General features: G+C 51.6%; 1 protein-coding gene across 2 annotated transcripts; it reads right to left on the bottom strand.

The window, feature by feature from the left end:
* Window positions 1–562: 562 nt before the first annotated feature.
* Pdxk (pyridoxal kinase) lies at window positions 563–24,577 on the bottom strand. 2 transcript variants are annotated; one of them, XM_028767948.1, is made up of 11 exons: window positions 24,362–24,577; window positions 13,567–13,621; window positions 11,206–11,310; window positions 9,934–10,017; window positions 9,385–9,431; window positions 7,903–7,988; window positions 7,106–7,151; window positions 5,342–5,453; window positions 4,307–4,443; window positions 1,408–1,474; window positions 563–1,192 (listed from the first exon to the last, which is right to left on the bottom strand). In XM_028767948.1, exons 1-11 carry the CDS (start codon window positions 24,446–24,448, stop codon window positions 1,080–1,082), a joined length of 939 nt encoding a protein of 312 aa, XP_028623781.1. In that variant the 5' UTR covers window positions 24,449–24,577; the 3' UTR covers window positions 563–1,079. The 2 variants fall into 2 exon arrangements, with proteins under 2 accessions (XP_028623781.1, XP_028623782.1); XM_028767949.1 differs by having other exon boundaries at window positions 11,206–11,315; window positions 13,572–13,621.
* Between the last annotated feature and the right edge of the window lie 253 nt (window positions 24,578–24,830).

The raw sequence follows: 24,830 nt of genomic DNA, 5'->3' as shown, positions 1-24,830 counted from the left end.
CAATATGATCTAAAGAGAAGACCTTGCAAGGAGACAGAGAGCTAGCTGGCTTCACATGAGGGCCTCTTGCCCCTCAGCATGAGGTGGGCACAGAATACAGAATAGAGGGTAGAGGGAGAGAGAAACCAGCACTTAAGTATGCCACCAGGGGGCAGGAGGCATCTCTGCCTCTCCTTCCCTGTCTGTCCAAACCCCTGTGCAGCAATGCACTGTTCCAGCAGCATGTGGCAGGTCGACTGACAGCTGAAAGCCCTGCAGGGCTGGGTGAGCGGTCACAAGAGCCCAGTGTGGCAAACTTCCCTGAACTCCCAAGCTGTCCTGCGCTCAGCAGCTCAACCCCATGTTGGTCAATTTCCTAGAATTTGCTCCCAGGTGACAGGAGAACCTGCAGAGCCCCAGGCGGCTTGCAGATCCTCTGGAATGTTCTGCTTCCTTAAAAGGTTCCTGTCACAGTGACCACATGCTTGTGAGCCTACCCAAGCATGAGAATATGAAACCTTTCCACACAGTCCAACAGCTGCATACGTCTGACATTCGGGACACAATTCCAAACACCAGCAGAGACACACAGAAACTCTAATGCAGGAACAAGGGAAAGACCAGAATGGCAATGAAGATGGCAATGGCGGAATTCTTCCTATGCCAACCGTTGAGACCTAACCCGATTTTGAAGACAGCGCCGACACAGGCAGAGTCTGTACACAATCAGGGATTGTGTATACACAGGGGCAATGGCAGTCAGTGGCCAACAGAAAGAAGGGCCCAGAGGCAGCAGGATGGCCTCCCCCAACCTTCCACATACCTGTGAGGCAACACGAGGCAGTCAGAGGCCCAGAGCCTTTGGGGAAGGGGCCATGGATCTCAATCACATATTTCTACGACGGCTTTGTCATTTTTTTAAAAAAAAGAAATAGCACAATGGCACATGTTCACGATAGAGACTGGCTGAGGCCTGACTCTCAGGAAGGAACACAATGTCAAGTTTCAGTCACGGCTCTAAGGCAGACGTTTACAGCTTTTCACAGGGATGAAGACAGACACCTCAGCTCGCTGCACGTTAGGGCGAGTGTGTATGGCCCTCACAGCACGGTGGCCTGCACGACGATCTCGGGGTTCTCAATGTCCTTTTTACTCTGGACCATCCTCAGCTCCAGCTGAGCCGGGCTGGGCTTCTGTCCTTCTCCTGCTTCGGCTGCAGAACACAGGGAAGATCAGAGCAGGTAGCATAGAACCTGAGACATCCTTCCTCCTTCCACAGTTCCCACAGTTCCTGCTTCAGGAGGGGCTCTACACTGCCCCCTGCTGACTCACTTCTAACAGGAAGCAGGAGGCAGAGCTCCCCCCTCCCTCTTGCCCACCTCTAGGCAGGGACTACCCCCATGGAAGGCAGAGAGCCCTGGCAGGTACCTTTTGCACACCGGATGGTCCTCTGCAGGACGTGCTGCATGGCAGACACTGTTTTCTCACAGGCCACCTGTGGAGAGGACAGAGGCTGTGGCCTACCTGCTGAGCATCTCTGTACAGAGGGCATCCTCAAGTACCAGCTCCCTCAGTCACCAGGCAGATGGCCTCACTGTCCCTCACACCCACACTGGATACCACTGGGCTTCCACTGGAATGACTGCAGGATAACCCCACACTGAGATGCTTCTGCATCAGGCTGTATCTGGAGGGTCCCACTTAGCACAGGCTAGAGGCTAGGCTCTCTGCCTGGGGTGCTATTGGAGGAATGACAGCTTCCAGAGGTGGGGCCTGATGCAAGGATCTTTGCTTCCTGGATGCCACCATGATGCATAGCTATAGGTCTCAAAGCAACAAGGCCAGCTCACCATGGACAGATACCTTTCCATGTGTAGATAGAAACCTTTCCTCTTTATAAAGAGTCTTGGGTATTTTGTTACAGCAGGGGAGAGAGAACCAGTCAGGAGCTGCTCGCTAATTAACCACTTACCCGTGGACTGAGATGCATCATTGGATGGGGCATCCTTGACCTTGGGACTTGTCACTATTGGGCACACCTGGCACACAGCAGGTGCTTAATTCCTGCTACAATTCCTGGGATTAATTAGTTTTAAAACTCTAAAAATGAAAGAGCTCTGGCCCACCCTGAATTCAAGGCCTGGGGGACTCTGCCAATACCTAGACACTCCTCATTTCCCTGACAGGGATTGGAAGAACCAGGGCTTGTCTTGGGAACCCCACAGTGAGGCTCCACAGGGTGAGAGCTGCCAAATCCCTGCTGCTCTGTACAAAGGAACCCCCACTGCTGCCAGTTAAACAGGGCAAGCCTGGCTTGCTCTACACCTGGGAGATGTAGAGCCAGTACAGGGAAAAAGGAGTGAGCATGCTAGGCTCAGAGTTCAGAGTTTTCAAAGGACTCGACACACGAGAGCCTGACTCCATCTCCATCATAAAGGCAAAGAGTCAGAGACGTGGTCAGAGCTGGGTAGGATGGTGTTGGGACAGACCAGGGACCCACTTTCAGGTCCTCACATCTAACTGCCTCCTCTAGGTGACAGCTGATTCCTTCTCCAGTCTAAAGGAAGGGCAGCCCTCACCCAGCTATGCAACCTTGTCCTTCACATGAGGGACAGCAAGCAAGGCTATGGGTAGCCATCTGCATGGCTGGGACAGTCTACAGTGTGGTATTTGCTATGCTGGGATGGAACCCAGGCCTTGTGTGTACATGTTAAGTGCTCCCCTGAGTCATGGGCCCAGCCCTTGTGACTCTGCCTTCAACAGCACTGCAGGATGACATGCTTGCTGCATGCTGCTGTGGAGAAAGGGAAAGGACCCACTACTTGGTCATGAAGCTTTTCTGCTCACAGGCCAGGAGATCCCAGATGGAAGGGAACTCCTCTGGCCCGGATGAGCAGCACACTGAACTGCATACTGCACAAGAAAAGCCCCAGCATGATCCCCGCAAAACACCTCCGTCACACCTGAGTTTGATATGGCTGGGGTGCACCCCTAGCACTAACTTCATCTTCACACAAAGTATGACCACACGAGTGATGAACATATAGACAACCATAGAAAGACCCATCTCCAGGACAGGACTGAGGGGGAAGGAACTATCTCTGTAAATTTTGAGCTTACTGCCATTTTTCCCCAAGGTCACTGTTAACGCTGTTAACACTGTTAATGAAACAATCCAGACTGGGCTACGCACTGGAAAATTTGTGATGTGAATAATGGAAATTTGGGTTCTTAAACACACACACACACATAGAGGGAGAGAGAGGGAGAGAGAGGGAGGGAGAGGGAGAGGGAGAGGGAGAGGGAGAGGGAGAAAGATTATAATAATATGTTTTTTGGCCAGGCGGTGGTGGCGCATGCCTTTAATCCCAGCACTTGGAAGGCAGAGGCAGGTGGATTTCTGAGTTCGAGGCCAGCCTGGTCTACAGAGTGAGTTTCAGGATAGCCAGGGCTATACAGAGAAACCCTGTCTCGAACCCCGCCCCCAAAGAAAGAAAGAAAGAAAGAAAGAAAGAAGGAAAGAAAGAAAGAAAGAAAGGCAAGGGTCAGGACCTCTAAAAAAAAGAATATGTTTTCATTTTAATCCCAGATATGGAATATGGGGCTGCTTCAGATGGTCCACAGCAGGTGATTATGATTTGCCCCATGCTTTAGCAGAGACATGGTTTTGCCAGCTGCGATTGTATGCTGTTTCAAATTCTGGGAACTTTTCAGAAGGTATAAAAATGCTAGGGACCCAAGCGGCAGATTCGTGATTAGTGGATCACAGGGATTCCTTGTGGTTTGTTAGTGGTTGTGCTAAGAAAAGAAGAAACAAGAAATCTCTCTCTAACCTCGATCCTTTGTTCTCTCCTCTCCAATGTTAGGAGGTAAAACTAGGGGGATAAAGGGTGCAACAAAGGAGACCCCACAAAGTAGCAAATACCACCTACAGAAGTGGCTTCCGGGTCAACAAGGAGATGCCCAAAAGGCTGCATGGAACCAGGATGTGAAAGGTAGTTTCTGTCTTTTAATTTACTTCTTACACTTTGAGGGTAAAAACCCAGGTCACATGCATGCACTGGGCATAAGTCCTGAGATCCCTGCATTCCAACTTTATAATACAAGTCCCAGAGGTTATTTCCATGATATCACTTCCCAAACATGGGATGCATGGCAAGAGACTGACAGGGTGTCTTCTGGGCCCATGGTGAGTGGTACCCTCCCACAGAACCTTTAGGCCCAGGCCCCACTAACCTGCTTCTCTGAAGGTTAGAACTATAGTACACTATCTCTGCACCAGGAGAGCAGACAGAATTGTGGGGGAGGAGCAACAAGTACAACTGACCTTGAGATTGTCCGGGTGCTTGTGTGTCCACGCCAGAAGCATGGCCGCGAAGAGGTCCCCAGTGCCCACGAAGACGGCGCCCACCTTGTGCATCTCCATCCGGATGCGCTGGGTTACCATGGAGCCATCAGGCTTCCCTGGGGAAGGACATAATCCAGGTCACGAGTCTGAGACTTCTCAGTCGAACAAGGGTCACCCCTACAGTAAGAACCTGTCAGCCCAACTTGTCCCCACTTCTCTGATGTGACAGGAAGGTCAGCACTGCCCATTCTTCAGAAGGTCACACAGAGGTGGTGTGGCATCCTTCAGTAGCTCTGGGACTCATGTGAACTGTCATTACCAACCCCCACTGCCTCCAGTGTCCCAAAGGGGAGTGAAACACTGGTCCCTAGAAGATGATGTCAGCAAGGTGGAACACACTCAGTGTGCCAATAACTGTCTGAATGCACTGCTTGTGTGTGTACACACACGTGTGCAGTACAGTAACAGTCACATACACATCCCTACACCCTTCTGCATCCAGAATGCTCACTGAAGCCAGTGGGTGTGAACTTGGGGATCCTGTCAGCCTGGGGCTCAGCTCTGTGCCTTGTATTACTGGTCAAAGAATTCACTCAGGTGCTGCTTGTATCAGCAGTCACCACAGCCCAACAGATGTCTACACCCTCTGGGCACTTGGGCCACAGAAGCCAGACACAGCTGGCCTCTGGAATAGGCCACAGGATGGTAGCTCACCAGACATGAGAACTTGCCAATTGAAGCACTGCATGGATACCTGAGCATCCGGTGAGTGGGGGATGGGAGAGTCTGCTCATGTCCCCAAAACCCCATCCAGCCCCTCCTGGCTCTGCAGAAGCCTCTCCTGAGCCTGCCTTCTGTCTGACTCTCCTGAGGGGCAAGAGGAGCTTCCCCGCTGGCTGCTTGAGCATGAGCTTCTTCCTACTGAGCCCCAAGCATCCTCTGACACTCTAATGCCTTGGGCTACATAAACCAATGGGCCAGGAGCATGTGAGAGCAGGCGGGACAGGCACTTACTTATCCTCTGGCTGCCCAGCGCGATCAGGTAGTCCTTGCCCTGTGGGGAGGGTAGGTCAGAGCTGGTGATGACCACGGTGTCAGGACCCATACCATGCAGCAAGTCCATCACCTGCCAGCAGCAAGGGGGAGTGTCAGCACATCTACACACTGACAATCAAGCTTCCCAAGGGACAGGGGACAGGGCCTGGTAGGCCACTGTCCTCTCTACAATTAGAGACTGAGCAGCCAGGCAAACCCAGAATGCTTGATGGGCTTCCAGGAAACCTGGAACGTTGCAGACACATGGCCTAGTCTGTGCTCAGCCATGTTCAACCAGATCATTGAGAGTTGAGTGTGTAGAATGAGGAAGCTTGGGGGCCACACCCCAACTCCTTAGAACCCAGGAAGCCCATTATACTCAAAGGGAGCAAGCTTCCCTCTTAACAGGCTTGTTTATTTGTTTGTTTGCTGTTTGTTTGTTTACTGATTGATTAATTGAGCCAGGGTCATACTATATTATACAGTCTTGGCTGACCTCAATTTGGTATGTAGACCAGGCTGGTCTTGAACTCAGAGATTTCACTACATCTTTCCTTTAAGTGCTGTGAGCCATGACACATGGCTCAAGCTGGTTTAAACCTGACAGATGCCCCAATGTGCATTGCCATGTTCAGAGGGCATACTCTCGGGTGCCTATACAAGTGGATCAGGATACAAACTTAGCCACAGTCCACTCATAGAAGGGGACAACATACGTGGACTTATATACCATACACACTGTAGTCTCTAAGGCCACACAGGGCGGGCAGGATGGCCACACTGGTGTATGGAGCTGCTCAGGTGTGACACTGAAGATGCCCATCATGGGGCTGAAGACAGAGAGCAGCACTTAAGAGCACTAGCTGCCTTACAGAGGCCTCAGGGTCCGTTACTAACACCAACATGGCGGCTCTCAACTGTCCTTAACTCCAGTACCAAGGAATCTGATACCCTCTTCTGGCTCTGAGGATACAAGACACACACATGGTGCACACATACACATACAGAAAAACACTCAAATTTAAGGTACAGATAGGTAAGTCTTTAAAAATAGATGACTAGCAACTCTGGACACAGGTCACTCCCAGTCCCAGTGAGGAGCTGCTACCACACGCTCCTGGGTGGCTCTTTCCTGCCGGCTGCTTGTTTCTGGGTAGGATGGTGTGAACTGAAGGTAACCAGAACAGTGTTGGGACATGATGGTGACTTAGGTGGTTGGGACACTGTGGGCTGTTGGGTTCAATCAATGAGATTGTGTCTGGAGCTCACACAGTGCCTGGTACACAATAGACACTCACTACACACACAGTAACTGCTCTGGGCTAATTTGTGAAAAGACAAACTGAGGCCACAGCTGAGTGGGCCACAGAGTCTTAGAAGGATGATTTCTGTCCTATAAAGCATGGTGACAGTAGGCTGAGTCATGAAGCAGCAGAGGCCATGAGTCAATATCACACACAGCAGAAGAATCTTGAGGTGAAAGGCAGGACCTCTGGAGCAGCAGAGGGAGTGCACCCTGACAGCCCCTGCAGTTTGGACTTTCAGACCCCAGAGATGTGAGAGAACACTACTATGGCAGCCACAGGGCGAAGTCACAGATAATGGTGGGCTGAGAGTATCAGTCAGTGACAAGGTGTTCATCACACCTGGGGGCAGAGCTCAGTATCCCTCAGATGCTCATCCCTTCCTGTAGACAGATGACTGTCTCCTGGTGAATAGGGCTGTGTGTGAAGCTCTCCTTACCTCGAATGCTTCTTCCTGGCTGTGGATTTTTCTGCCACTCAGCAACCTGGAACACAGATGGGAAGGGTGAGCCAGACCCTACAGTACATCCATCCTGACACCTGACCCCACAGGGAGCCATCAGAGCACCTACTGACTATGAGAACCAGGTGAGGTCTCAACATAAGAGGTGGGAATATCAGGGTTGAAGTGTGTGAAAGGGAAATTGTATACATGGTGTGGTTCCAAACGGTGTTGAACCCTATAGAGGACTGTAGACAGAAACAGCACCTACAACCCGCACAGTTAAGGCAGGTAATCAATATTCAAGGAAGCCTGAGGATCAGGCTCCCCACCTGCCTGCCTTAGCCTGCAGGTTTTTGTTTTTGTTTGTTTTTCTAGCTAATCAGGGCCATGTGTGCTGAGCTCTGAGAGAGACCTGTGGCCTGCAGCTCCACCTGAGCATTCCCAGACACATCAACCCTCAGCTGGACATGTGCGATCTCCTCTTTGTCTCCTTGGAGCATCTCGCCAGCAGGGAGCAACTGTGGGCCAACAGATCATGTACCAAGAACCAGAGGGAATGAGTGCTTGTCATTCCCTAGAGGCAGTGGGAACCACTGCTGGTTTAGGGTCCAGGTTTTCAGGCAAGGGTGACATGATCAGTCTAGTGCAGGCCAGGCTTTCTAAGGGCCACCTAGGGGCCTCAGGGGGCAGATGTGGGGTTGGTGGAGTTACCAGAGCATATGTGAAGTCAGGCCCAGGGTTCTGCAGGGCTCCCCGGGGCATCTGGCTTTTCTGACCATGTGGTTACTTACTCAGCCTCAAACTGGTTGGGAGTGATGATGTCTGCCACGGGTACCACTTTGTCCCTGTACACGGGGAGGAGGTCCTGGGGAACATACTGGAGAGAACAGGAGACAAAGGAGGAGGCTCACTCACACGGAAGGAGACCAGCGGGGAACAATCCCAAAGCCCAAATCCTGAGGGGACACCTGACATTGCCACCATGAGGAAATACACAACTGAGGATCCACAGAGTTGGGGGTGACAGGGACAGAGAAGGGTGTCACCAAGGAAGAGAAGGGCCTGAGGCAGGAGGGGATGGCCTCAGCTCACCAGAACCAAGAAGGAAGGGAGATAGGGAGCTAAGACCAAGGACAGCACAGGATGACTTAGGCAACACCAGGCCCTCAGGCCCTGCCAGCTGGGTTTGGGGCCCAGCTGGGTCTGGTAGCCTGAGTCCTGGGTGTCTCATCTCCATAGAAGACATGCCTGTGAGCTAACCCACTCCTGGTCATCTCATTGTTTAAGTTATCAATGAAGAATTCCACAAAACAGTACCTCTCCCCCACCTCCAAACCCCATATGGGTTCTTATTCTATAGCCCAGGCTGGCTTAGAACTCACAGCAATGCAGTTTCCTTCCAAGTCCTGGATTACAGGTGTGACTTATCAAAGCCATCTTAGAGAACTATCTTTAACTTTTGTTTTTCTTATTACCTCTATGCTGAGGATGGACCCAGGGCCTTGTGCCTGTTGGCCAGCATTGTCTCTACCTCCAAGATCCTTTTTAAAAATTTGGATTCAGGCTGACCTCGAACTTGTACTCTTCCTTCCCCAGCCCCCAAGTAACTAGGATTACAAATGCCTACTGTCTGGTTCCTGATACTCAAGTCCTACATGATACAGAAATAACTGCTCTCATGATGCTTTGCAGTGCTGATGCGTGGTCCAGGGTTCCAATCTCTGCACTTCCAGTTAAACTGGAGATACAGAGTCCTACCCAGATGGATGCCTGCAGACTGGCACAAACTACTGGACCACCTACATAGCACAACCCCTAGACTCCGGTCTTATCATGGAAAGTTCTTTAACTGTGTTTGGTGGCTGGTACATATCTCAGTGGCAGAGTATGTGGCTAGTATGTAAGAGGCCATGTGTTTGACCCCCATGATGCCTCCTCTGGACAGAAGAGTACAGTCCTACAGTCAAGGGTAAATGGCTAACAACCCCCCACCCCCAATCCCTCCTTCAGCTAGAGCCTCCAATCAATCTTTAGGAGAAGACCACCCACAACAGGAGAAACTTGTAGGACATCTGCTTCAGTGTCCACACCTGGAGGTTTACTAAACAGCTTGCCCACTGCTGACAGACTGTCTATGGCTGCCATGGGACATGTGGGTAGCCTATGCAGGCACAGACAGTGCATACCAGCCTATCGGCCACACTGGTTTACCTGGGAAGGGAACCCTAAGCAGAAGACAGACCACAGGTTAACATCGGTGTGAGTCCACTCACCATGGAGCCTTCCCCGTTCCATTTGTCTCCCATCACAGGGTCACACACTGCAGGGACAGAACACCTGGTCAGCAGCTTGGGGTCTCAGGGTGTAACCCAGGATACTCTTAGATCCACAGTCTTCCTGCCTCAGCCTCTCATGTAACTGAGAATACAGGCATGCCCAGCTGGTAGCCAGGGTAATGCCCCCAGGCTATCTAGACAAACTAGATATGATGGACCCTCCCCACTTTGTCACCACCCCCCACAACAGTGTACCCTGCCTGAGGTATCAACCAACCTCGACCTCTTTAAGATTAGACCTCTCGCATCTTGGGTACCCCAGAACTTCATCCATAATTATCCCCTCCCTTCTCATGCCTTCCATGTGAAACCCTAGGTAATGTCACCCTGACAAACTTTCCCAGTCCTCCAGATGACTAGTCCACTCGGCTTCTCCTTAGAGGTCTCATGAGTCAAACAACAGGTAAGCAGGAAGACAGGTGGCTCGAAGACAGGGGGTGGAATGGTCCCCTCCCTAATAGGAGCAGCATAATGGGGTACACTCACCGTACACGAGTCGAGAGTTCTGTTGCTTCAGCTCCTGCACGATGTCCACCACCATGGCCAGGAAGGACTTGTCTCTCGTGTAACCTAGGGAGGAAAAAAAAATCAAATGTGTCCACTCAAAATAGGGCAGAGTGACCACCAGACCATCTCCTGTCAGAAATACCATCAAATCAAGCATGCTTTTGCATAGGGACAGGCCATATGCTGCGACTAGGGAATACAGAATGTCCCCAAATATTTGTACTCATGCAGGGGAAGACAGGAAAATCCCAGAAGTCCATGAGGAAATTTGATGGCTAGGAGGATCAATAATTGACAAGTAATTGAACTTTCAAGACATATCATTCCAAAAAATGTTTATGTGTCTGTGTGCGTCTGACTGTATGTCCATACACCACGTGTGGGCATGGGCACTCAGAAGTCAGGGGATGGTGTCCGAACTCCTGGAGCTGGAGTTAAACATGGTTTAGAGCTGGGAACTGACCTTGGGTCTTCAAGAATGCTAAGTGCTTTAAACCACGGGGCCATCTCTCTAGCTCCTGTGTCTCTTTTATTGTGAGGCTGGAGAGAGACAGCTCTGTGGTTAAGAGCTGTTCTGCCACAAGTCCTAAGTTCAGTACCCAGTATCTACATGACAGGTCCCAACTGTATAACTGTAGACCCACCTGACACAATGCCATCTTCCAGTGTGCACAAAACACTGTATTAAAAAATACAGCTAAATTTAAATTTTTTGAGGCAAGGTCTCAGTCCATAGCCCTGGCTTATCTAGAACTCACTATGTAGACCAGGCTGCTGCCATAGAATTCAGAGTGCCACCTGCCTATGTGCTGGGGCTTTAGGTGTGTGGCACAATATCCAGACAAAACATGGCAGATAACGAAAGCTAAGTCTGACCAAGTGGGGATGCTTGCCGGCAAGTCAAAAATCCAAAATCAATCCCTGGAACCTACATAGTGGAAAGACCTCCACACACACCCATGTTGTGGCACCATATGTGTGCAATTGTGTAAATGTGGACACGCACATGCACACTTGTATACATAAACCGATAACATAATAGACTGATAGGTAGTAAAAACAACCAGAAACATAACAGATGACTTCTGGGTAGCAGTATTTCACCCTCAACCTGGGGTGGAGGGCAGGAAGGGGGAGAAGAACTGCAAGCACCTTAGGAAGGAACCAGGGAAGAGCCAAGCAAGGGGAATTGGACCTATCCCTGTCACCAGCAGGATGAGGACCCTGCCCCAGGACCCTGGGGACGCTCACCAGTGAGCACGTAGTCATACTTGTTGACACTGTTCAACTTGAGGCCTTCATACAGCTCGTGCAGTTCCTGGGATTTCAGCACCTGCCCCTTCCAATGGGCATAGCCTGCAGGAAGAAGACACTTGAGTGTGGCTAGGGGAGCCCAGGCTTCTCTGGTGGCCATCTCAGCTGATGACAGCCAGCTCCCCTTCCTTGAGGAGACCCAGTGAGCTGGTCTTCTGAGGGCTGGCCTTCTCTGGGCCAAGTGCCTCAGTGGGATCCCAACACCCAAAGCTACCCTGTTCCTACACTGTGGGGGCTGAACACTGGTCTCCATCCTCCCAAGCCTGGTTCCTATCCAATCAGTCCAGGGCAGTAGAGTCCCTGGGCCCCAGAAGATGGAAGATGGACAGGAACTCATGGGCACACAGCTGTTTATTTCTCTACTCAACAGGACATCTCAGGGTAGCCCACCCAGTCCCTACCCAGAGTCCAGTCAGGTTCCCAATCTCCACTTCTGTGTGTCTAGCCACCAAAGGCAAGCTGCTGGGTCACTGTCACCTGACACCACTGGCAGGTAAGGGCTTACCCTGTCCCCTCCCATTCTTTCTCTCTCTCCCACAAATTAAATCTCTGCCAAAGCAAGTCATGGGTCAAGTCTACCAAGAGACAAGCATGAACAAGAAACAGGTCTGGCCCAGACATATGACCTGCCCTTCTGCCTGATGTGGCCAGGACCCCAGGCCTCTGGGACTCTTCTTGAGATGGAGGATACCTGTACAGCCACTCTACAGAAATACAGATGCCTTGGGAGGTGGTGGTGCACGCCTTTAATCCCAGCACTTGGGAGGCAGAGGCAGGTGGATTTCTGAGTTCGAGGCCAGCCTGGTCTACCGAGTGAGTTCCAGGACAGCCAGGGCTACACAGAGAAACCTTGTCTCGAAAAACCAAAAAAAAAAAAAAATAATAATAATAATACATGGGCTGGAGAGATAGATGGCTCAGAGGTTAAGAGCACTGACTGCTCTTCCAGAGGTCCTGAGTTCAGTTCCCAGCAACCACATGGTGGCTCACAGCTATCTGTAATGGGATCTGATGACCTCTTCTGGCCTGCAGGCATACATGCAGGCAGAATGCTGTATACATAATAAATAAATCATTAAAAATAGGAAAAAAAAAAAGAAATACAGATGCCAGGTGGGGCCAACCACTGACATCCTGAATATCACCAAAGCAAACTATGTCCACTCAGCATCTCCAGCCTTCCAGGGACACACACAGCATTCTCTAAGGTACCCAGGTGTTTCCAGTGCCCATGGAGCACCAGATGGAGCACAGCATGACCGTGATCCCCCATGTCATGGCAGTGATCCCTCCCAGAATGATGGTGATCCCAAACAGCCAGCATGCTCCTCAGAACTAAACTCAACCCCACTGCTCAGCATCCAAGCCATCTCATTTAAACACCTGTAACAGTGCTCAAAGCAGCAGGAAGAGTCCATGGGGCCACAGTTCACTGGGGGCCCTGGGCCATCTGGGACTTCAAATGCACGAGCACTGGTACTGAGTAGCAAGCGACCATGGAGGTCCACTGTCAGCTCCTATCTGAGGCTCCTATCTTCTCTCCCTGTCTAAAATCCATTACACTCAGGAGTGTGTTAAATCCTCTGAGACTTTACATCCTGCTGGTGACCAGCTGGGCTGCTCTGGGGCACTTTGAGCTCCCAAAGTCCCCTTTGTGTTCAGAACAATGTCAGGACAGGAACTATTATTAAACACCCGAGTGGCTTTGTTCTCTTGCCAGCACAGAGAACAGGGAGAGCTACACTCCCTGTGGACTCCAGAGGCCACAGGTCAGGGCTGTGGGGAGCTCATACTTGCTCCAAACAATTCAAGTGGCTTCTGAGGACAGTTCCCTTTAGCAATAAGCAGTGCTGTCTTTGGGTTCCCAGAAGACAGACTGACAGACAGACAGACAGACACACACACACACACACCCTTCCCCTGGTGCTGATGCTGAATCTAGAGCCACACAGGGCTCTCCCATGCACAAGGTATTGCTGTGGAGATGCACACAAGCATGCAGGTCCCCACAGGAGGACACAGTGGCACTCACTGAGACTTACCTGTTCAGCTCCTCTGCCACAGCAGGAGCCATGACTGCCAGGTTAGCACAGCAGGAAGCTGAGGCAGAGAGGTTTCCCACCTGTCAGCTCCAGAACAGTGGGCACGCAAACCAGCATTGTGTGAGGGTACACTCTATACAGAGTGGTCCTTCTGGGATCCATCCCCCTCCCCACCTTTAGGAGTGACAACTACTCCCCCAAGGACAGGTTACAGGACATGCTCAGATCCGCCATGACCAACATCTTGAAGTCCTACCTGTGTGGTTTGAAAACTGCACAGAGTTCACGGCATCAACCTCAAATCCCAAAACCTGCAGGACAAGCAGAAGAGTGTGACAGTGCCCATCTGTGACCCCCTAGAACCCAGAGCAGGGTCCCCTCCATGGCTAGAGTCCCAACTTGAGGAGGGTAACAAGGAGACCAGCCAGGTGGTCGAGACCCCCAGGCAGGACGGCAGCAGGATAGGAACCTGCCCAAGCCAGCCAGATGTTTGCATTTCAGGGCCACACATGGCTGAACGTGGATCTCCTTTGTTCAGTCACTCAGGAAATTTTCCCAAAAGGCCAAGGTGGAGACACCCCCTCCCCCTTGTGGGTATGCACTGAAGGATTCATGGAGCACCCCAGAGGGCTCAGGTGGTCAAAGAAACCCCCCTCAAGCACCTGTCTGTCCAGATTAGAGAACAAGGCCATGTTAGTTTCCAACCCACCCCTGAGGGTGTGAGGGCCAGACCCAGCTGGCCAGGTCAACTTAAGCAGTCTGACCACACCAGCTAGCAAACTCTTCCTCCTTCCTTGTCAACCAGAGAAAGGTCTCAGGTCAGGGCTGAAGTCCCCAAGAACAACCTCGTTTATTGAGCAGCTCGCTGCTCTGAATGGCCTCCCATAACTCTTATGGCCGTCATCCAGATGGGACAAATGTGTCTCCTGAGACTCTCTGGGCAGAAGCTGAGGCTCCGTGTGGTCAGCTCTTCATCCCCAGCACACAAAGCTGCTCACTAAACCAAGTTGAAGCTGTGGACCTCGGAGTCTACCTAAAGCCATCACTGAGTGTAAAAACCTTTTATTTTAAAGGAAGAGGCCAAGCTGGGGTGATTATGCAGTCAGTATATTGTTCGGATGCTTTCTCCCACAATTCCAGCGCTGGGCCTCAGAGTCTACCTAAAAGGTATCATTGAGTGTAAAAGCTTTTTATTTTAAAGTAAGAGTCCAGGCTAGTGCATCAACAAAGTGCTTTTATGTGAGCAGGAGGAACACACATTAAGGAGTCCTAGTTTGTGGTTCGTGGTGCCACACGCCCTCAATCCCAATCTTCAGGAGGCAGAGGAAAGATCTGGCCAGCCTGGTCTACCAAGAGAGTTCCCGGATAGCTAGGGAACTCACACAGAGATACCCTGTCTTGTAAAACACAAAACAAACAAACAAGCCTAGTGTGGCAGTGTTGGCCACAATTCCTGTGCTTGAAGGATTCCTGGGGCTGTGGCCAGCCAGCCTAGCCTAGTCGGTGAACTTCAGGCTAGTTAGAGACCCTGTGTCCAAAAAAAAACCGAGGGGATTGTGGAGGGTGTTTAGCAGTTAGGGATACTTGTTGTGCCAATCTCGGGAACCAGAGTTTAGATGTCATCACTCACTGTAAGAAGCCAGGTGTTCTCTACACACTTGTAACCAGCTTCAGCTTCTTGGGGGATTGAGCCAGGGTTGCTGGGGTTTGCTGGCTTCCAGCCTGGCTGAGAAAACATGTGTCCCAGGTTCAGAGAGACCCTGTCTCACAGGAACAGGCAGAGTGAGAGGGGGGGAGAGTCCAGGAGACTCTTCTGCCAGCACACACAGGTAAGTGAGTGTGCACACACAGACACGGCCACACACTCAGACCCCAATAAGTCAACCAATCCTTTTTAAGGGTAAAGAGCTGGAGAGTTGTACTCAGCATTGATCTCTGGGTCCTCCTCACGTACACAGGAACCCACACAAATAGAGACAAATTAAAATGAAGGGGGCAAAGGATTCTGTCTAGATGGCTCAGACAAACAAGAAGCCACTTTTCAGGCATGCCCCGTGTGACACAGAGCCAGAGTTTCCTCCTGTTGCCTCTTCCACTTCTCTGCCTCCTCACTCTTAGCAGCTTTTGGGTGGTCTGCTTGCCAGAGGATCTCCCTTTCTCTCTCAGTCCCCCAGATATACCATTCCGCATTCATTAGGTGGCCATCCCTAGAAACAGAGTTCCCCTTAGTCTGGGCCCCTCATCCCCCAAGGCAAGCCTCATCCAACATCCACTCTATAGCAATGCCAGGCCAGGACCACTGAACAAGACCCCAAGGAAACACACCCCATAATGCAGATACCACCAATAGAAAGAGGGGCCAGAAAGAGGGTCTGCCAGGGTGTGGAAGCCAGAGGCCCAGGATGAGGAAGAACTGGCCTAGTGTACAGACAGCACCCAGAGTCCAGAGAGATAAGACCTTAGGCAGAATCCAGTGTAAACAGGAAGCTGAGGACTCCCCCCACCAGAACTCCAGGACACCCAAACAAAGGAGCCCTGTGAATCTGACCTATGAATACAGAGGAGAGAGACAGCAGTGACCATGGAGCGGCAGAAAAAAACAGCTCCCTTCATAGGATGCCTTTAAAACCCCAGACCTTGGGTTGGTGAGTTCGCTCAGTGGTTAAGAACACTGGCGGCTCTTCCAGAGGTCCTGAGTTCAATTCCCATCATCCACATAGTGGCCCATGATTATCTATAATGGGTTCTAATGCCCTCTTCTGGCAAGTTAAGTATACATACAGAGCACCCCTATATTTAAACAAGACCCCATAATGGAGATGCCACCAACAGAAGGGCCGGAAAGAGGAAGAAACACATTTAAAAAAATAAAAGAAAAAACTACATCCAGACCCATGGCTGGAGAGATGGATGGCTCAGTGTTTAAGGGCACTGACTGCTCATCCAGAGAGGACCCATTTAAATCCCAGTACACACATGGCAGGTAGCTCACAACTGTCCTTAACTCCAAGATCTGACACTCTTGTCATGGCCATGCAAGCAAAACACCAAGGAAACAAAATAACAACAAACATAGTACATAGGAAATGGCCTGGCTCACCTGCAGAATGGCACAGGAAAAAGCAAGACAGCTTATGGGACAGCTTACGGGACAGCTTAATGAAGTACAAAGAATGAGAACCCAGGAGAGAGAGCTACAGGTAAGAGACGAACCCTGGGCGGCACCAGGAGAATGACTGCCCTGGAGGGGAAAGGGGTGGGGTTCTGGATGCTGGCAACGCGCCACACAGTGGTGTTTGCTTTGTGCTAAGCCACTAAGCTCAAGTGCTTATGGTTTGCATCCAGAAACTCATCCTTGAGTTAAGCCAGCATTACCACTAGAGCAATGTGACAGAAATTAGCAGTGGTTTTAATCCAGAAATGTAAAAATGGCACTTTTGCAGATTCACTCGCCTATCCAGACTTCTGTGCACCAATATAGCCTCCAGTGTCTCAAATCCCTTACAATTCTAATCAACTGTGATGGGCCAGGCTGGAAACGGCGATGACACACGTCCTGGAAACCCTGCCAAGCTATCTCCTGCCCCGCTGCTTCTGCGTGTGTTGATAATTAATCCTTTGGAGCCGGCGCACGGATCTGAGGAAGAATTGGCTATTTTCTGCTTCTGAATGATGATGGCTGAGCCACCGCGGTAGCATTTTCATTTCAAATATGACTGTCAAAAGTGGTGTATTAATCAGTATTTCATTTCAACATTTCCAGAATCCACCTCCCAACGTGTATATACAAAGCTCAGCTACCCTCAGCTGAGAAGGCAAGGACTGGGGCCTTGCTACAGGCGGGGACTCTTCCTCTTTGCGCAAGGCCATCCTCTGGGAGGCTATGGCTGTGACTCTGGAGTTCACTTCCCTGCAAAGTAGTGGCTCTTGGCTAAGTACTTCCAACAGGAGGACAGAGGAAGACTGAATGGTGGAAGACAGGGTGCTTATTTCTACTGGCCCACTGGTTGACTCTTCAGCCTGGTACATCACAGTTGATTAGATTTTTATTTTTTTATTTTTATTTTTTTTGTGGTTGTTTTGAGATAGGATTTCTCTTTGTAGCCAGTCACAGGGTTTTTTGCCTCCCTCTGCCTCAATGCTTCAAAACCTGATGGGATTTTAGGGGACTCTAGCTTCTTCCACAACCTCACGAATTCTGAACCTGTCCATGAGCCTCCAATGTCAAACTCACTCACATCCATTACATGAATGTCTCTGCCAAGAGGTATACTAGAAAGTGCCAGTGCACTGGAGACCCAACTCTAGCAGATGTAGGAAGTCTGGCTAAGCAGTAACTAGTCCTGGAGACACACTGGCACTGAGAGGCAGCTGTTGCTGAGAACCACATCTGGCTGAGGTGCTGCTTGGGTGTGCTTCTGAGTGTCCAGCAGGAGGCAGGACTTCCAGACCTGCTGATGGATGAGTCTAGGCAAACTGGACAGAACACAGCATTATTCTGTGGAGAAGCCTCAAACTGTCCCCCGGGGGTAAAGCACCCAACCAGAGCCTGTTAGACTTCCTCCCTCCCTATCAGAGCCATCAACGCCCCCAGGAGTGCAAAAAGCATTCAGGAAAGTGAAAATCAAAGGACAACAAGGGAAGCTTGCCTTTCCAGCTTCCTGATGCCCAAGGCTGCCAGATCAGGCTCCTCCCCCTAGCCCTCTTGCAACTCTCAGGCCCCGCCCCCGCCCCGCCCCCTCCTCGTCAGTAGTGACTTGTGCTGTGCTGGGGGTGGCTGCCGGTGGGCGGGTGACGCACATCCAGGAGCCCCTTGCCCGCCCCCACTGCTGCATCACCAAGCCTCCAGCAAAGAGTCACAGGCACAACCTGAAGCCTCACAGCCAGACGCGGCTCATTTAGAGCAACAGCTCAGCTAATCTCTTCCACGGGAGGCAGAGCGGGGCGAGCTCTGGAATATTCCAGTGTGGTTCTTCCACACACAGGCATCTAGGGACAGAGAGGAGGGGGCAGGCTGAGCCTCACAGGTTGTTTCCAGCCCTGGACACCCAGTCCCAGGCTGATGCTTAAGCCTCTCTCAGACGGGAATCAGCAAGCAGGCCGGGCAAGCATCTTGTGACTGCTGTCACCCTGAGCATTCTAACAGTCAAAAGTCACACATCCCTTCCCGCCTCCCACCACTGGTTACAGGTCAGCCTCCTGACTCAGGCAAGCCACGCCCTCTGCTCTGCGGGGTGAATTGCTACTAGACAGCTTGCACCACACACAGCATCTCCTCTCCTACCCTGTTTACTCTGGGTCCTGCATCCACCCCCGGCCTGGCTCACAGCGCTCGCTGCCAGGATTACAGTGCTAGGCAGGCATAGCCAGGGACCATGTGTAGCTGCTGGGCTCTGCCTGTGCTGGGATTGCACAGTGAAGCCCTAAAGGCAGTGGGCTGTGCTGAGCTCACTGTGGTATCCTTAGGCCGACCTTGTCAGCATGTGAGGCTGCTAGGTCACTCAGACTGGGTAAACAAACCAAATATACGTTCTGGATGGAGAAGCAAGCGGGTCAGGAGATATCCCATTACACCCTTGTCTCTCAGCCGGCCAGTTCTCACATCTGGCTCAGACATATGGGAGTGGCTGAGCTTCCAGAGGACTGACTGCCAAAACAGCAATCCTGACCCCAAATGAGTTGCAAAATGTGGTCTTAGTTCACCCCTAGAGGCCACTACCTCAGAGACGCCCCTTCTCTGGTCTAGGGTCACTCTACGATAGGGCGTCCTGCACAGTGTCCCCAGGATGAGCTCAGGAAGGCAGATGAAATAGAAACACGAACCACGAACACATAAAAAAGCGGTGGGGTGTGGCTGGACAGTTGGCTCAGTGGTTAAGAGTACTTAAGGATCAGGGTTCGAGTCCCAGCACCCACATGGAGGCTCACCACTTCCTTAGGCACTGTGCAAGCATGTGAGGTGCAGATATACGTGAAGGAAAAGCACTCATACACACAAATCAGAGAGAGAGAGAGAAAGAGAGGGAGAGGGAAAGAGAGAGAGAACGAGAAGGGGAGAGAAACATGACGGGAAATCATTGTGCCGGTAAGCCTCAGCAGATACAGGACTCAGGAAGCCCATAGCACATATGTATGTGCATTCCTGTGCATGGTCACATATATATATATTATATACATACACACATATGTATATATGTTATATATACATATATACACACCCATAGACTATTGAGATATTGAAGCTTCCCTCTAGCCTCTTGCAAGAGGAAGTGGGTTGGAGGTATACCTGGGGGGCAGGGGGAGGTATTTGTATAAGAAAGGCCCTGGGCTCTGTCCCCAGCAACAAGGAAGTCGCGCATGGTGGCACACATCACTAATTCCCCACACCTTTGGTCGATGATCTGTGTGACTTGTTCAGATCAGCCAGGCCTACATGAGACACTGTTTTAAAAGGGAGGGAAGAGAGGATTAAGGGCAGAGTTCAGTGTTAGTTAACACTCCCAAGGCCCCAGGCTCAGTCCTCAGAACTACAGAAAACTGGGAAGCAAGACAAGGTGGTGCCCAGCAGATGGGAGGAAGCAACAAGGTACCCTGGAGTTCACCCTTCCCTTCCCTGCCCACCCTACAGGCTAGAACCAAAACAGCAGGAAGTCCCCTCTTCCCAGGCACTGTTCGGGGGGCGGGGCTGAAAGGGTGGAGGGTGGGTACAAGGGGAGGGAGCGATAACTGGGATTGGGGTGCATGATGTGAAATTCACAAAGAGCCAATAAAAGGGGAGGAGGAGGGGGGATGAGAAAAAGAGGGGGGTCTCCTCCCTTGAGCAGTTGGAACCCCATAGTTTCAGCCTGAATGAGGACACTGAGTCCGTGGTACAGTCTAGAGGACAGAGGACCAGGGGACCCAGGCACAGCGTGCTAGGTGAAGGAAGAGGACCCACAAGTGGAAGAAGCAAGCAACGCAGGACACAGGGCCTCGGAGGCCGACACACCTCTGCCCAAGGTAAAGAGACTGAAGCTCAGAGAGCATGAAGCACGGGCTGGAGAGACAGCTCAGCCCACACCACAGAATTTGTGCAAGCCTGTGGATACACACACACACCCACACCCCTTTAGATAGTGATGCTTCCCTCTTCCCTCTTGCAGGGGGGAAGTGGGTGGGAAGTGTAGCCTGTCTGTAGAACAGGGGTTCTCAACCTGTGGGTCACGACCCCACTGGGGGAATCCTGTATCAGATATCCTCTAGCTCAGATATTTACATTATCATTTATAACCGCAGCAAAACTACACTGATGAAGTAGCAACGAAAAAAAATGCATGGTTGGGGGTTGTCCCAACATGAAGAACTGTATTGAAGGGTCTAAGTGTAAGGAAGATTGAGAACTACTGCTGTATGGTATTTACTCTGTGATTGAAAGGCCGCAGGTTCTATCCCTAGAACCATTTTAAAAATATATTGGGGCCAGGTGTGGTGGCGCGGGCCTTTAATCCCAGCTCTCAGTAGGCAGAGGCAGGGGATCTCTGAATTTGAGGCCAGCCTGGTTTACAGAGCGGGTTCCAAGGTAGCCGGACCTACACAGAGAAACCCTGACTCAAAATATAAATAAATAAAAATTAATATAATATAATATAATATATATAAATAATATCACATATATAATATATAATATGAAGCCAGTCACAGGGTTTCTCTGTGTAGCCCTGGTTGTCCTGGAACTCACTCTGTAGACCAGGCTGGCCTCGAACTCAGAAATCCGCCTGTCTCTGCCTCCCAAGTGCTGGGATTAAAGGCGTGCGCCACCACTGCCCTGCAAAGGTGGTGTCTTTAATCCTTTATCCCTTTTAACCCCTTAATCCCCACAGAGCACTGGAGGCAGAGGCAAATGATCTTTGAATTTGAAGCCAGCCAGGCCTACATAGTGAGGTCTTGTTTTAAAAAAACAAGGTCTTGTTTTAAAAAAGTATGGGGTCTTGGGACATAGTTCAGTGGAAGAGCACTTGAAAAATATGCACAGCCTGGGGTGGTGACACAAGCTTTTGATCCCAGCACTTGGGAGGTAGAGTTGGACAGACTTCTGTGAGATCCAGGACAGCCTGGTCTTCAGAGCTAGTTCGGGAACAGCTAGAACTACACAGAAAAACCTGTCTCTGGGGGAATAACAAAAACAAGAACCAAAACCACATGCACCAGGTCCAAGTCCAGTCCTCAGAACTACAGAAAACTGGGAATCAAGACAAGGTGGTGCCCAGCAGATGGGAGGAGGCAACAAGGTACCCTGGAGTTCACCCTTCCCTTCCCTGCCCACCCTACAGGCTAGAACCAAAACAGCAGGAAGCCCCCTCTTCCCAGGCACTCCCCTGAGGCAGAGCTGAGGGAGAAAGGGTTAGGGCAGGAGACCAGGAGCCTGTCCCCACTGCCCCTTTACCCTCTCCCTGCTCTGCAGACCCTTGAATTATTCCACCTGGTACCCACCTCCTGTGGCTCTGGTCACATGACACCCTTGGCCACTATAGCCTGGCCAAGGGCCAGAAGCAGAAATGAAAACAGGGGCAAGGTTCTGCTGCCTCCATGGGGGGCTGTTGCTTCTCCCAGCTCCCCGTGGGAGACTGGAAGGGTGAACCTGGGACACTTTGCAGGGAGCATTGGAAAGCCAGGGCTGATGGCCCAGGTGTGTGAGTGTGTGACACATGGCAGAAGCTAGAGGGAGTGTCACAGGCACAAGCCAGGCCCAGCAGGAAGAACTGTACCAGTACCAGCTCATCAACAGCCTGGTGCATGTCTGCAGGGGAGGACCAGAAACATCCCCAGCCATTCCTCTAGTAATAATGGACAGCCACGTGATGGTGCAACCTGTGGACACCTGGGTCAATCCCAAGTCGGCCTCCTCTGCCAGGAGGCCTTCTAAGATTAGCACTGGGACAAATTTCAGGGTCCCAGCCCAAGACTACATCTTCTCTTTTCCTTGCTTCCCCATATGCAGGTTGTACAGTAAGAATACACACACCCTAGAGGTGGAGAGATGGCTCAGTGGTTAAGAGCACTGATTTCTCTTCCAGAGGTTCTGAGTTCAATTCCCAGTAACTACATGGTGGCTCACAACCATCTGTAATGGGGTCTGGTGCCCTCTTCTGGTGTGTCTGAAGAGAGCGACGGTGGTGTACTCATAAGCATAAAATAAATAAATAAAAATATTTAAAAAAATACACACACCCCATCTCCACTGAGCACAGCTCCAGACCTGGAGGTGCTCAAAGACTGGACAGTGCGAGCCCCAGGCTACCACAGCCTCTGCCAGTGCCAGCCCCACTGTGCTTCCTGAGGCTCTCTATGTTAGAGCGGCCTTCTCCATCTCTGCTTCTCCCTATCCAGGGCCGTGTGGTGAGCAGCAGAGTCCACACGGACCAGGATGGAGTCCCAGGTCCTTAAGCACCACCTCTAGAGATGGAAGCTAAGAAGAGCTCCCTCCATCTGCATTTGGAACACCATAAATTCAACCTGAATAAGGACACGAGTCCTCGGTGCAGTCTAGAGGACAGAGGGCCAGGGGACCCAGGGACAGCATGCTAGGTGAAGGAAGAGGACCGGCAAGTAGAAGAGGCAAGCAACTCAGGACACAGGGCCTCAGAGGCCGGCACACCTCTGCCCAAGGTGAAGGAACTGCATGAAGCTCAGGCTGGCCCCCACCCTCCCTGGCTGTCCCTGTTTCAGGGACTCTGCCCCTTTGCCCCTTAGTACAGTTTTAACTCAATGACCTTGCGACCCCAACCCTGGCCCCCTAAGCTGGAGAGCAATTGTTAAGAACATGAAGCACCAGCCCGGTGCATTCTGGGTAGAGCAAGAATGTGTATACTAACTAGACAGGGTGGGTGAAAACACTGCTTCTCAACCAATAGGGGCTCAAACACTCAGCAACAGCCCTTGCCTATGGACTTTGATCTCCTATGCACTACAATAACAAGCATTTGTTCTTTTTTTTTTTTTTTTTTTTTTTTTTTTTCTGGCAAGCATGACTGATTCAGGACAGCCCTCGATTGTCCTTAGATGCCGTTCTGGCACCTGTCTTCCTTCCAGGTCCTTCCTGCAGGTCCATGGTAACCAGCTGCTCCACCCTAACATCTCCCAGGAGTCAGTATAGTGGCTGACAGGAGCAGAAGGGGAGTGGGGACCTGGCACCTTGCTAAGTAACCAGACAAAGGTACACTGCAGGAGGCCACCACCTGGATGCCCAGGCCAGCCTAACCTTCCTCCTGAGCCAGCCAGGCAAGGAAGCGCCAGTCAGCCTGACATTGCCTCTGGCCCTTATTCTAATACTCACTGCACCAGAGTTCCCTCCAAGAGCAACCGGTCATAAGCAATAAGCACTACCTGCTAGAAATGATCAGAGCCAGCCTCATTCGTTACACACCTCACAGGAGAGAGGCTCTGGGAAGACGACAAGGCTACAGCCCTTCTAACAGGTTGCTTCCAAAGCCAAACTCAGAAAACTGTGCTGTCTCTTAGGAAGAGAAGCAAGCGTGCGGTAGGCGCAGGGCGGTTCAAGCCCCATCTCAGCGGATGACAGACCACCCAAAGAGTGTTTCGGACCCAAGCGTTGCCCAGCCTTCTCCTTGGCCCAAGTTCACAGAATGGGTAGAGGCAGAATATGGATTTCAACAGAGAGCGAGCAATCACTAGCCAATACGCCTACCAAGAGGCTGTTCGCGCTCCCGCAGGGAAGGATCCTCACAGCTCAGCATTTCAACGTTTCGGGGAAACCCCCGCCCACCGTTGGCCAGGCAACCGGAAGCAACAGGGACCCTCAGGGGCTACCTTGGGCGCCACGGCGCGGCAAAGGGCTTCGTGCTACCTGTACCACCCCACTGTAAGCTCCCCAGGGTACTCCACGCCCCCGGCCTGCGTGCGCCAGGATCTGTCCGCAGCGCGCACAGCGCGCGATGGGGACCCAAGAATGGCTGTATGGGGCCAAGGTCATTAGTCAAAGAAGGCCACCCAGCGAACCCGCAGACAAACCAGCGAGCAGCCCGGCCGGGTTACATAAGCAGTGGAGCGCATACCTGCAGAGGGAACATGGCCGCTCTGTTGCCCACGTAGCCGCGGACAACATGGCTCTGGATGGAGAGCACCCGGCATTCGCTCTCCATGCTGGGAAGCTTGTAGTGGCGCGTGGTCCAGATGGTGTCACAAGCTGGGACTGTTCAGGCCGCTCGCTCGGTCTCTGCTCCGAGTGCGTTTAAGTACGCGCAGGCGCTGGGCTTGGATGCGCTGCCCGCCTCCTCTGACCTCAACAAGCCGGCTGCTAACCCGCGAGTCCCGCGCGGCGAGGGGCGGGCTGAAGGCGGTGCCTCACGCAGGCCACGCCCCTCCGGGCAAAGGGACCTGTAGAATCCGGCACATGAGCTCCTCTGTGCTCCAGCACGTGGCCGCACATCCCCTTTTGCAGACTTGGGTCTGCATCAGCCCGGCCCGACTAGATCACACTCCTCAACATGGTTCTTTCATTACACACTGTTCCTCCTCCTTGGC

The sequence above is a fragment of the Grammomys surdaster genome, unplaced genomic scaffold, assembly GCF_004785775.1.
Source record: "Grammomys surdaster isolate TR1022 unplaced genomic scaffold, NIH_TR_1.0 183, whole genome shotgun sequence".
In the NCBI taxonomy this organism is placed as follows: domain Eukaryota; kingdom Metazoa; phylum Chordata; class Mammalia; order Rodentia; family Muridae; genus Grammomys; species Grammomys surdaster.
This window is presented reverse-complemented; position numbering and strand designations above follow the sequence as displayed.

Bases quoted from the DNA above. Each gene is read 5' to 3' on its own strand.
- Pdxk (XM_028767948.1), bottom strand. From the start codon at position 24,448: ATGGAGAGCGAATGCCGGGTGCTCTCCATCCAGAGCCATGTTGTCCGC. The intron at 13,622-24,361 runs GTATGCGCTCCA...CTTGTCCTGCAG, and splicing joins CGGCCATGTTCCCTCTGCAG to GTTTTGGGATTTGAGGTTGA. The intron at 7,989-9,384 runs GTGAGTGGACTC...TGTTCTCTCCAG, and splicing joins GGAACGGGGAAGGCTCCATG to TATGTTCCCCAGGACCTCCT.